At 40.6% G+C, this 13,255-nt stretch overlaps 1 protein-coding gene across 3 annotated transcripts in view; it reads right to left on the bottom strand.

Annotated features, from left to right (window-relative positions):
• LOC124615954 (heterogeneous nuclear ribonucleoprotein L) overlaps positions 1-13,255 on the bottom strand; it is a 187,014-nt gene that overhangs the window by 93,205 nt on the left and 80,554 nt on the right. For all 3 annotated transcript variants that reach the window (XM_047144156.1, XM_047144158.1, XM_047144155.1), the window contains exons 4-5: positions 10,184-10,269; positions 8,205-8,301 (exon numbers count right to left, since the gene is read on the bottom strand). In XM_047144156.1, coding sequence (XP_047000112.1) covers positions 8,205-8,301; positions 10,184-10,269 — 183 coding nt within the window. The remainder of the gene's footprint in view (positions 1-8,204; positions 8,302-10,183; positions 10,270-13,255) is intronic.

The raw sequence follows: 13,255 nt of genomic DNA on the forward strand, positions 1-13,255 counted from the left end.
TCGATTTGTGCCCAGTCACTATCACTGACTACTCACTCTTCGCTTCACTGTTTGTTTTTATTCACTTACTGCACTACTTTTTTGGTTCCTTCGTCATTGACAAGACCCTGGACGTTCGAATCCACAGGTCGCAAGACAGACCTATCCTTTGGTCCGAGGCGCAGCAATCTAAGCAGAAGGCTTCTTATTCCTCCTCAATCTTCTCTGGTTGATGATGGTGGGTCTCCCTTGATGGATTGTCCTGGTGTTTTACTTGTGTAGAAAGAAACCATGGCACGGTGGGTCTTGCTTCATACACCCCTACCAATGGGTAGCCCTACCAGTAGTGGATTCCAGAAAATACAAGAAAGCTTCGAATGCTCACAAATACTGGGACGAGTTTGAGTTTTAGCGGCACGCACATTGTACACATACTTTCATAACATAAAGTATCTACAAACGCTGGTGTTGCGTTTATTATTGAAGTGGAAGAAATTTTACGATCCGGAAGAGATTCGTGTCACTGCACATCTGAATTACATGCTCGGAAATAACATTTATTTCTATATAAAATGAAATGTATTAAAAATGTAATCAAACTTCCCATAAGGATGTGACGTCAGCTGCCTCGACAGTATTCCTTACAAGGGAACCTCCCCATCACACCCCCCTCAGATTTAGTTATAACTTGGCACAGTGGATAGGCCTTGATAAACCGAACACAGATCAACTGAGAAAACAGGAAGAAGTTGTGTGAAACTGTGAAATAATAAGCAAAATATACAAACTGAGTAGTCCATGGGTCACATAGGCAACATCAAGGAGCACGTGAGCTCAGGAACGCCGTGGTCTCGTGGTAGCGTGAGCAGCTGCAGAAGGAGAGGTCCTTGGTTCAAGTCTTCGCACAAGTGAAAATTTTACTTTATTTTTGCATAGTTATATCTGTCCGTTCGTTCATTGACGTCTCTGTTCACTGTAATAAGTTTAGTGTCTGTGTTTTGCGACCGCATCGCAAAACCGTGCGATTAGTAGACGAAAGGACGTGCTTCTCCAATCGGAACCGAAAACATTTGATCGAAAGGTCATACATAGGTCAACCGATTCCTCCACAGGAAAACACATCTGATATATTCTATACGACACTGGTGACGGCAGGTGCGTCACATGACAGGAATATGTTGTCGACCCACCTAACTTGTACACTTGGCGAATGGGTAAAAAAGATTCTTCTACCTTGCCCGATTTAGGTTTTCTTGTGGATGTGATAATCACTCCCAAAAAAAGTGATGAAAACGTTAAGAGTTTGTCACATAAACTGAAAATAAAAAATTGAAGTTTTCACTCGATGGAAGATTTGAACCAAGGACCTTTCGTTCCGCAGCTTCTCACGTTACCACGAGACCACGGCGCTCCTGCAATCCCAGTGTCCTTGATGTTGCGTATCTTCCCATAACCTACTCAGTTTGCATATTTTGCTTATTTTTTCAGTTCCACACAACTTCTTCCTGTTTTCTCAATAGATCTGTATTCAGTTTTTCAAGGCCTATGCAATGTGCCAACTTACAACTAAATCTGAGGGGGGTGCGATGGGGAGGTTCCCTTGTTAGTATCACAACACGAAAAAGAGCTTTATTGGAATATATTGACAAACCCCCCCCATGAACCATGGACCTTGCCGTTGGTGGGGAGGCTTGCGTGCCTCAGCGATACAGATAGCCGTACCGTAGGTGCAACCACAACGGAGGGGTATCTGTTGAGAGGCCAGACAAACGTGTGGTTCCTGAAGAGGGGCAGCAGCCTTTTGAAGAGGGGCAGCAGCCTTTTGAAGAGGGGCAGCAGTCTTTTGAAGAGGGGCAGCAGCCTTTTCAGTAGTTGCAAGGGCAACAGTCTGGATGATTGACTGATCTGGCCTTGTGACAATAACCAAAACGGCCTTGCTGTGCTGGTACTGCGAACGGCTGAAAACAAGGGGAAACTACAGCCGTAATCTTTCCCGAGGGCATGCAGCTTTACTGTATGATTACATGATGATGGCGTCCTCTTGGGTAAAATATTCCGGAGGTAAAATAGTCCCCCATTCGGATCTCCGGGCGGGGACTACTCAAGAGGATGTCGTTACCAGGAGAAAGAAAACTGGCGTTCTACGGATCGGAGCGTGGAATGTCAGATCCCTTAATCGGGCAGGTAGGTTAGAAAATTTACACTAAGCAGATTCAGAAGGATGTAGGTTGCAGTAGGTACTGGGAGATGAAAAAGCTTGCACAGGATAGAGTAGCATGGAGAGCTGCATCAAACCAGTCTCAGGACTGAGGACCACAACAACAACAACAACAACAACAACAACAACAACAACATTGACAAACAAGATTTAAATGGAGATTCATTTAACTGCCCTGTCCAGGGTGGTTAGAAACAGTACGAAAATCCTGTAAAAGGGTGTTGCAGGGGAGGATGTGCTGTGAAATAACTTAAGAATAAAATTCGTTACGCTGTGCAGTTTACAAGTTATTTTGCATTGAAGATACCAATCAGGTCGGAGCGCGCGTAATTTCCGGCAACGTGCCAGGGGCGGTGTCGCCAAACGTCTTCGTTGGTTCGGTCTCACACCAAACTAAGTTTATGCTACCGTAACTTAATCATTTCCGGAAAAGGCACAGTTTAACGGGTAATATGAACATTTAAATAAGTGGTAATTCAAACAACGACGGATGTGTGTGCGTTGTAGCATTTCAGAGCGTGCAAGTGCTTTAACTTTTGCGCCCAATGATATGGTTGCTAGCTTCAATGCTAAATGACTATGAAATGAGCAACGTACAGAACCTTTTTCTGAAAAAAATTAGTTCTCAGCACAGCCTTCCCTGTAAAACCCTTACAAGTTTTTCTCATTGTTTCTGATCACCCTGGATACTAGTCGGACAATCTGAAAACAGGTGTGACTCAAGAGAGCTAGTGGAAATAACGGCGTCTTGCTCGTAGTGAGATGTCTTCAATGCACTGTTTTAATATACTTTCATTATTCGATGCTTTTATGTCACTTATGTTTTACTACATTTTGAGAGCCTTCAGTGTCACTTTTTCAAATACCTCTTGTAGACAGCGTTCGACTTGAGCCAACATTTTATTTTCTATAGCAGTATGTCGTTCGTCCTGAGCCGAAATTAGTTCTGTTCCATGGAAGTGGAAATGGTAGGGATACAGTCTGTATATTTTGCAATTTCATCTGCAAAAGCGAGTGAATACTTTGGCTTACGTTGCAACCCAAGTTATAATAATTCTGCCCTTTTCAAATTACTGTCAGCCATTATGTAAGTTTCTCGACCTAGCAATTTTTTTCCCTCACTGCTTTTGTGGGTACCTTTCACTTCGAATGATATGGAGCAATGTCTATTACAAATCGCGTTTTTTTGTCAAGTTTCGAAGAACGGTGTCTTCAAACCGTTTTACGAAAGTTTCGTGGTTCATCTCTTCATGGTAGTCGCAGGTTCTGAACTGAGTAACAGCAGACAATTAGGAACGAAACCTTTTGAAGTTCCAGCATGCACTACTGTCATTTTCTATCCTTTACCTATCTGAGCTGCTATACTATAGCTGATTATATCATCTACAACCATTTTTTTTTTTCTAATCCAATCTGTGTCTTGCATTTACGGATGTTCCATTATGCCAAGCAATATCAAAATTAGTTTCTACTAAGTACCTGCAGTACAGACTAATATCTTTGCTTCTATTAACTATTTGCCACAAGTAAGATTTGTAACTGAATCTTAGCTTTTTTCATAGTTTTTAGCAAGGACGAAACAGGTCCACTGCTACCAGGCGGCAGACTGCTGTGTCCGATAATCTTTACTGGAAAAATTGCGTATGATTCACGACACATTGCATCTTCCTGAAGAAACTCAAGTTGTGACAGTCTTCTCGAGATGGCTCTTTTTCCCATGCGTCGCCTATTTCGATGATTCGCTTTGATTGTCCTTTCGCGAATTTCTCCTTTCTAATTCTTATTACTGACTGATTGCTGATTTACATATCAGCTGCAGTTCTCTTCCTCGGTTTATCCTAATGAACGCTAAACTCGCCTCCATCCCGTCTCATAAATTTCCCTTCAATGAAAATACCAATCCACGCGACTGACCGTTTAATGAAGCCGTGTCCGTTTATTTTGAAAGTGTCCTTGTAGGTGCAGCCTCTGTCTGCCGCTTTTTCTACTACTATCAGTCATTGCAAGGCATGTGAAGCCCAAAGTTACCCGAATTTCCTACTACAACATCTCACTGAAGACTGGGCAGAACAACGCCTTTAGGGTAGCCCAGAGGCAATGGCAAAAAGAGTGGAAGCCTGCAGTACCAGGCTCCCATTGATGTACACTGAGGTAACAAAAGTCATCAGATACCTCCCAATATCGTGTCAGACCACCTTTCCACGGAGTAAAGCAGCAACTATGTGGCACAAACTCACCTAAGACGTTGGGAGTGCCCTGCAGAAATACTAAGCTACGCTGCCTTTGAAGCCATCCGTAATTGCGAAAGTGTTGCTTGGGCAGGATTTTGTGCACGAACTGACCTATAGCTCATGTCCCAAAAATGTTCGATGGGATTCATGACTGGCGATCTGAGTGAGCAAACCAGTAGCTCGAATTATTCAAAATGTTCCTCAAATCAAACGAGAACAACTGTGGCCCAGTGACATGAGCATCGTTATACATGAAGTCCATGAATGGCAGCAAATGGTCTCCAAATAGTCGAACATAACCATTTCCACTCTATGATCGGTTCAGTTAGACAAGAGGACCTAGTTCATTCCATGTGTATAGAGCTCACACCATTATGGAGCTGCCACTACTAGCTTGCAGTGCTTTGCCGACAACGTGGGTCTATGGCTTCGTGGGGTCTGCGCCATACTAGCCCTAACATTAGCTCTTACAAACTGAAATCGGGATTCATATGACCATGTCACGGTTTGACAGTCATCTAGGGTCCAATAATGTGATCAGGAGCCCAGGAGAGGCGCTGCGAGCGATGTCGTGCTGTTGACAAAGGCACTCGCGTCGGTCGCCTGCTGCCGTAGTCCATTAACGCCGAATTTCGCCGCACTCCCCTAACGAATACGTTCGTCATACATACACATTGATTTCTGCGGTTATTTCAGACACTGTTAGTGCTGACAACTCTAAACAATCCCGCTGCTCTGTCGGTAAGTCAAGGCCATCTGCCATTGCGTTCTGAGTGGTGAAATCCGGTATTCTCCCGCACTTCCAGATGCCAGTGCTACTACACTAGACTCTCGCTACTCCGGCCATTCCTGTCACATTGGATGCCGGATTAGCGGAAGTGCCGGTTTATTAAGTGTCTGAAATTTATTTTGTTTTTATTTATTTTGAAAACACACGGGATATAGTGTACTGTACTTTATGAAACCCAAGGAGAGAATTTTAAAAAGAGGATATACTTTATTAAATCCGAAAATACATTAATTTTCATAGAAAACTTAGTCCTTGAGTGTATACTGTACACCAGGGCTTCCCAACGTGTGGTCCGCCGGCTCTTTCTAGGGGTCCGCGGCCACCCTTCACCAAAGTGTAAAAAAATGAGTAAAATTATTGAATAAAAATGTGAAAATCAAATTCATCACTATTTTTTCCGTGTAAAAAAAAATGTATACTTTTACTTCAGGTCGTATTCCCAAGCAGCCTTTGCGGTTCGTAAGTGAGGACGCATACACAGTTTAGTGCCGGAGAATGTGGCTTCTCTGATCGACTGTTTCGCAACAAGACGGGGGTCGTTTGTGCGCCCGATTTTTGACCTTCCAAGTTGTTTTCATTCATCTCTAAACCAAAGACTCTAGATACTTCGGTGTGTGTGTGTGGGGGGGGGGGGGGGGCATTGGGAACAGACTAGGGGTCCACCATGGATTTTCGACTAAAGAAGGGGTCCACCAGCTGGAAAGGTTGGCAAGCCCTGCAGTAAACAATTATACAGTCTTATCACTCACTATGAAACATGTCCTTAACTCATTAACAGAATCTTCCGTCGGTTCTTGGTAGAACAACATTATAATAATAAATGAAAAGCACCAGTTTGCTTTTGTTCTACAATATTTTTATTGCTAACCGGTTTTCAGCTTATAAGGCCATCTTCAGACATTTACTGAAGATGACCTTATAAGCCGAAAACCGGTTAGCAATAAAAATATTGTAGAACAAAAGCAAACTGGTGCTTTTCATTTATTATGTCCCTAATTTTTAACTGTCTCAATGATAATACGCGACAGTGGCATGCTTTATCACTCAACCACTTTACAAGCATACATCGGTACTGCATGTATCTCGTTGTTGCATAATATATTCAAGGAAGACCTCGGTAGCTTCAGCACCAGTAGTGTGAGGAATAATCATGTCCTCTCCTGTGTCTTCATTACTTTCCATCATTACTTCCTTGCATGCTTTTGATTATTTCTTCATCTGTTAAAAGTTTGGTTCGTATCACAGTTTTCCGCATTCAGCCACTTTGTAACATCTTCATTAATTTCTTCTTCTCCTGGAAGGTTGAGGAACATGTCAGTGTATAAAGTAATTGATAATTCCGAATTGACTGGCTCATCGCTGTCACTCTCTACTGGATCAAACAAGGCATCAATGGATGGCCACAATTTTCTCCAGCTCTTCATTATGGTAGTGCTCTCCACTTTATACCATGCTTCGGCTGCTTAGAAAACATCATTATGTTAATTGCTTTCCACGCCTTCAGCATGGTCTCTATAGTCTTTCACTTTCGTTCAGCAAGGAGACGAGAAGTAAATGTCGATAACGACGTTAAATTGATTCCAAAATTCCCTGGTCCACAGGCTGAATGAGGGGTGTAGCAATGGGTAGGAATAAGATTGCTTGTATACCATCGGATTTAAGAAAAACATCTGAAGGAGGACTGGGAGGATTGTCAATTTTAAGGATAGCTTTCAGTGGAAGCTTTTTCTTCTTTATCTCTTTTCTCACTGCTCGTAAAAACGTTTCATGAAACCACCGAGAGAATATTTGTCCACCCACGCTTTCTTCTGAGCGCAATACTGCACTAGTTAAGTGCAGGTACAGTATTTATGTCTGTGTTTAAAACAACGTGGATTTTGGGATTTTTCCCATCACCATAAGCTATAGTTTATGACTCCCATTTGCATAACAACACGCTATTAATGTTGCGCGCTGTTTCCGTTGCTTGTAACCACGAACTGCCTTCTCGTTCTTGGCAGCTAATGTTTTTGAAGGAAGTATCTTGTAAAAGAGTCCTGTTTCATCAGCATTATACAAGGCATCAGCAGTTAAATCTTCCTCTATTTTCAATATCTTTCTGACAAACTCCTCAGCATCCTTATCGTTAGCTGAGCGACTTTCCCCGGTGACTGTCAGCTGCCGAATCCCATGTCGTTTTTCCAGTTTGATAGCCAACTTTCGCTCGCTGCAAACAAGTTACTACCGCCAAGTTGTTTGTTAAATGCAGCTGCTTTTTCTTTTATAATCGGGCCATTGGTTGGACTTCGTTTACTGCGTTGTTGTATGAACCAGCTATAAACAGCTACGTCCAGTTCATTCTAATTCTTTCGCATAACCTTCCGTTTTCACAACTCACTATCCATTTGTGTTGATTACTGTCGAATATATAGTTGCTCGTCAAACACTGACCTATGCAATTAAGGCTTTCTGCTAAGAACCTCGATTGAAGCTATCTAAAATTTCGAGTTACTGCTTTAAGTCTAGCGTAACATATTTCCTTTTAAAAGACATGATTCCGAACTGTAAAGAAAGCTACAATTTCAAATACAGTATAGGAAGCATTGTTTAAGTAAGCATTGTTGCTCACGATGATTCATTGTGCACTTGTTTTTCGATGTAGACCGGACTAGTGAGGGCCTGATTAGCGAGTCTACTGTACTTACAGGAACCAAGTAAAACTAGAGAGTTTGTTCTTTTCAACAGCACATTATTCACGCACATGTCTCAAATAACGTAACAGTTATGATTCTTTTAAGTCGGGTGGTTCTTTTTGATACACACAGGAAACTGCGTACACTACAACCAAAAATATCACATAAACCTAACACTGAGTTGTTCCAGGTTGAAGCAAAATTTAGTCCAGAGAGAACATTACTTCAAAACCTACAAATATTTTTGTAATGCTTAATCAAGTAAAATACAACCTTCCACCAAACTGCATTAAGAAATCATAAGTAACACTTACCTTCGCAAAATCTATCTTCAACGTACAGCAACCTGAATAAATATCGGCACCATTCAGAGCTTCTTTGGCTCTTTTTGCCGATTCAATGCTGTCAAACGTGATGCATTAAGGAAATAAACACGCAAAAAGCAGTAAATTTCACTATTATGTATAATTCTATATTTAGAACTTCCACATCTTCATTAAAAATGCCCACATAACATACTTCCCTTATTTTGCAATTACCTCTCACAACTGTCATGAAATGCATTGATATCTGAGGTAGGCAACAACTCCTCCCCCGTTCTCCTACATCATTACCCTCTTCGTGATGATTCTCCAATCGTTCAGTGATACCTTTGCTTGTTAATTCTCATCTAAATATAAGCTAACTTTAAATTCAAGGGCTGAACCTATTTGGAGTAAATTGTCACTTCACTTTTCAGGTATTTTCTTTTTTCTGTAGTGATTTGTACGACGTACTGTAAAAACGAAGTCACTCAGCTGCTGTAAAAACGAAGTCACTCAGCTGACAGTGTCAAGTTAAGGCGGAGAGCATACGCGGCGCTTCTTTTCATAGCATCAAGCTAAATTATCACCCTGGATCAGAACAACAAAGTGAGACAGCTAGCTGTTTGCAGGACATATTATGTTAACAGCCAATCAGAAATCACCTTGGTCACACCTGTCCTTTTCACGTTGCGATATAGTTAAGATATTTCAGGAGCAGTTTACAACAGATGGCTGCGGCTGTCCCTTGCGGCTAGTAGCGTCACTATTGTGAATCGTTTCCACGAAGTGCTTGACGGCTGTTAAAGAACGCAAAAATCAAAGTATTACGTTACAGCCAAGCAAACTCAATGCTGCACGTTAATTGTGTGTTGTAATCACTGTTATTCTGATCCATTCAAACGCTTTTCGGTAGGAATCCGAAGACTTACCCTGTTAGTGTTGTTCTCTTGTCGCTGCCACCCTTTGATTTCTGCCATTGGAGTAGTATTGCAGTCATTTATGTGCAAGGCTATCCCAAATTTGATTATGCGCGTGAAATAACTGAAGAATATCTAATGTTTACTGCGCAATAAATCATTTTGAACACACAACACACCAACGGACCTACCGAGATCCATAATCGTTCATTATCAACTATCATTACAGTATTACATTACGACGTTTGCCATTCAGAAGTATCTTATGCTGATCTATTTCCTTCAATAATTCTCATTATGTTCAACGGAACCTCAATCTCCAATATACAGCAAGGACATCTCACTATATCCTACACATTTGCGCCTTTATATATTGCGGACAAGCCTCAACAGCGACAGTGCTGACAAGCTACCAAGCTGTAACCGTCCTTTAATTTCGTCTCCCAGGGAAGGCACGAGGAAACATGAACATGGCAGATGCCTGCCGAGAACAGACAGCACGTATTTGTATGGCTGTCTCCTGCCAAATGTGAGCGTTGGAACCAGCGGTTACATTTATCACAGAGTAGCGACGATAGCCTTAACATACTCAGTTTTAAAAGTGACATGGAAAATATTTGATGCACAGCTAAATCGCATGACATTACACAATACAAACATTGAAAGGAAAAGCTCTCGGAATCGAAAATCGTTTGAGCGATCTATGCATCTGCAATACAACATATGAATTGCAGGAGAAAGCTAGCAATAATACTCAGTGCATATGTACTACTTCTGAATAATTACACTTCGAGTAAAATAACTTTTTCTTCCTAGAATTGCGTTGCTTGTCTGATAGTACATGGAGAACCTCTTGACTTACATGATTATGTTATCAGAGTTTTGCGTTACCGGACGAAACCAGTTCAATGGACTTCTTTTCTCTTCAACAGCTATTTCTAAATAATTTTTTTATTGTGTGTTGGACGTGAGGGCCGTCTGCCTGCTCAATTTAAAACCATCCATATTCATTACGTAACCTAAGTGTGGTAGTTAATCATTAAAGCAAGTAATATATGCAGTAAAGGATATTCCACCATAGCTTGAACACCGTTCTTCTTGAAAATCACAATGCGAAGCACTTGGCCGCTGGGTGAGCAAATGGTGTGAAGCACTTCCTGCAAAAAAAAAAAACAAAGAATGTTCATTATAATCAGCGCTGACACTGCTATGCAAATATGAATTTTAAAAAAATTACTAAAGTCATGAATGGTGAAAGTTTTGAGTTTCACGATTAATGGCTCTGGCGCATTTGCTATTAGTTTCGCTCTTTTCAATGTCCCGAGTTTCTTCGAACAAAGTCACAGCTGATACCTCATGAAACAAAGCTGGATGCTTCTTCGGTTTGCGAAGATCAGTTGAGAGAGAGAGAGAGAGAGAGGTTAGTCGTACTTTATCATTAGATTAAGCGTTGCAAAATGAATATACAACCATCTAGCGCTGGATACAAATACGTAAACTCGCTGCTGCGACTTTATGATATGTTTTGAGGGAAGCGGCCTTCCAGGAAGAACGACTGTACAGGATGACTTACCTGTATAAAAGTGCATAGCAGCGACCGGTGGTTATTTTCTGTTCGTGTACATTTATGACGTTATTTACATCATCTTAATTCCTAGTGCGGAGAGCGCTGAAACTGTTTTCATGGAATTTTTCCTTCCAAAAAATTATTATATGTAACTTTTTTCTTACCCTCTTCAGTCCACTTCTTTCCTGTTTTCTTTGTTTGCTGATATTTCTGGTTTCTGATTTCTCTCTTTTGTTCTGCCTGTCACTTCTTTTGTAGAGATGTTTCGCTTCTTGTTTTCTTCTGTGGTTTCGTTTACCCATCAGGCTTTCACTGTACTAGTCTTCACTGTGATGATTGTCTTGGTTCTCTTTTCGTTAATCATTCGTGTCCCTTTTTCTTAATTCTTCTTCAATCTCCGTGATTTTAGTGCTTTCCTTGATTACTGTATCTGAGGCATTTAAGACCTCTTAACACTAGAGTACTACAGTGTGAATTTGGTACTGATGTAAATACTTTTTAATGTACGGGTTCTGTCTCAGTCTGGATGCTTTTGGCAGTTTTGTGACCCTTTCTTCATGGGATGACGAGTTCGGTCTCGTTTTTAAATTAGTTATTAATCACCGTATTTCATATAGTTTAGTGGAAAATGAACACACTATAAACATGTCTGCGCAATATGTCGCCACTGATTTTACAAGCCCAATGCGGAAGCGTCTGAATAGCTTTGTGGTACGGTGTGTGCAGGTTTTACGTACGACAGTGATTGGTAGAGAAGCAGCTTGTTCAGTTTGGAGGCTTGCTACACCGCCATCGCATTACTGTCATTGCAGCCGTCGTCTTTTGTCTTAAGGAGCGTTTGGACAGCGAAGTAATGATTATGGGGAAGTGCAGAAATACCCATTGCTGTGCAAAACACGGTGCGAATTACTTTTAAATATTAATTAAATATTCACTCACACCAAGATCTGATTCCTGCTTGTCATTAATTGCACCCCACTTTCCTCCCTAAATGGCTGCTGTAACTGCCGGCAACTATTCTCTCCTTTTATCTGTGTTTTCGTACTCTTTCTGTATAGTTTTCCTCAGTAAGCATCTCAAATTTGGCCCAACTCTGTTTCTCAAGCAAGCATGGTTGTCACCTCGTCTGCTGCCTTCTTGTCATTCTGTTTTTAACATGATGTGGGCTGGAGTAAGCAAGCTTCTCTTTAATACTTCTCCACTTCATACATTCCTGGATGTGACAGGTATCTCTAAATGCAAATCAGTGGCGCCCATCATGGAAAGACTGCTTCAACTTTCATTTGTATTGAAGGATATACCATAATTAGATTAAAATTCTAACCATCCCACCTGCCCCAATATCATATTACAGCAACTTTCAGCAGAAACATCTGCACTATGACGAGACATCAAATGCTGACATGGTTATAGTGACAGGAGAATTTCTGTGAAGTATGAAATTATAAGTGCTTGAAAAGAAATACTAAGCAACTGGAGAGGGTTGTTTAGTGTCCAGTGGTCCTAGCCCCGACCATTCCAAACTGAATACAACTGCACAGATGGTCCCGACAGAAAAATTAATCTGTGCAAAGCCTGAACCCAATGCTTCAGGAGGATTTCATTAGAGGACTGTTGTGTGAGACAGCTTAAAACTGAAAATAGTAGTAATGAAAGGAAGACTTTTCATACATTCAATAGTTTGTGCGCTCAGAACTCAAAAAAGTTTTAACACTATCATCCACCGGTTGTGTGCTACACGATTTTTCAACCATTTTTGACCATAATAATTTTTTGAAAAACTCAGTAGGCCTATACAGACTGCTCTTTTAGTAGTCCCATAGAGAAGTTGCTAGTTATCAATTCTAGAAGTAGCAGCAGTTGCTTATAAGTATTTTTGCACAATATTTTTTCCAATATTTTTGATAAATGCGGTATGATGACTGCCTTTAATAATGCCTTAGAGAAAATACTTCAAAATACTTGTTATCAAGTACTATCAAAAAATTTGTGCATACATTGCTACGTTGATTAATACTATTACCTGCAATTAAGCTTGCTTACATTTTATTAAGAAGAGCAGATTTTATTGTACTAGGAAAGATTTATATTGTTTAGGAGACCCTATGGATAAGGTTCAGAAATGAACTTTAATACTAATGTCAAATATTCACAATCATTTTAACAAATGCATTTTGTATGACAAACTGAACACGCTTTATTGCAGTTACATTTATTAATTTAATTATCTAGTACAATATCTCCTAAAAATTCTGTTGAAGTATAACAGACCATTTAATGCATTCTGATTGTAACTAAATTTGCAGTCTTCAAAGAAAGCTAAAACCATATTTCATGTAATCACAAAGGGCTTTTCTTCTTGCCAGGCTTTGCTAAGGTAATCAGCTGCTGGTTAAGCTTTTGACTATTTTGGTTGAAGCTGAAAAATCAGAGGGCAGTTGTTTTATCACCCAACTTTTAAAAGCAAATGTTAACGTTTGCAATTCCCTTGTCGTGTCAAGGCATTACAAATGGAACTCAAATCTTCAGATAAAAATTGCTGTGGCTAGTGTCCTAGACCTTTGTAGTTGTGTTTC

The sequence above is a fragment of the Schistocerca americana genome, chromosome 5 (assembly GCF_021461395.2).
Source record: "Schistocerca americana isolate TAMUIC-IGC-003095 chromosome 5, iqSchAmer2.1, whole genome shotgun sequence".
Classification (NCBI taxonomy): Eukaryota; Metazoa; Arthropoda; class Insecta; order Orthoptera; family Acrididae; genus Schistocerca; species Schistocerca americana.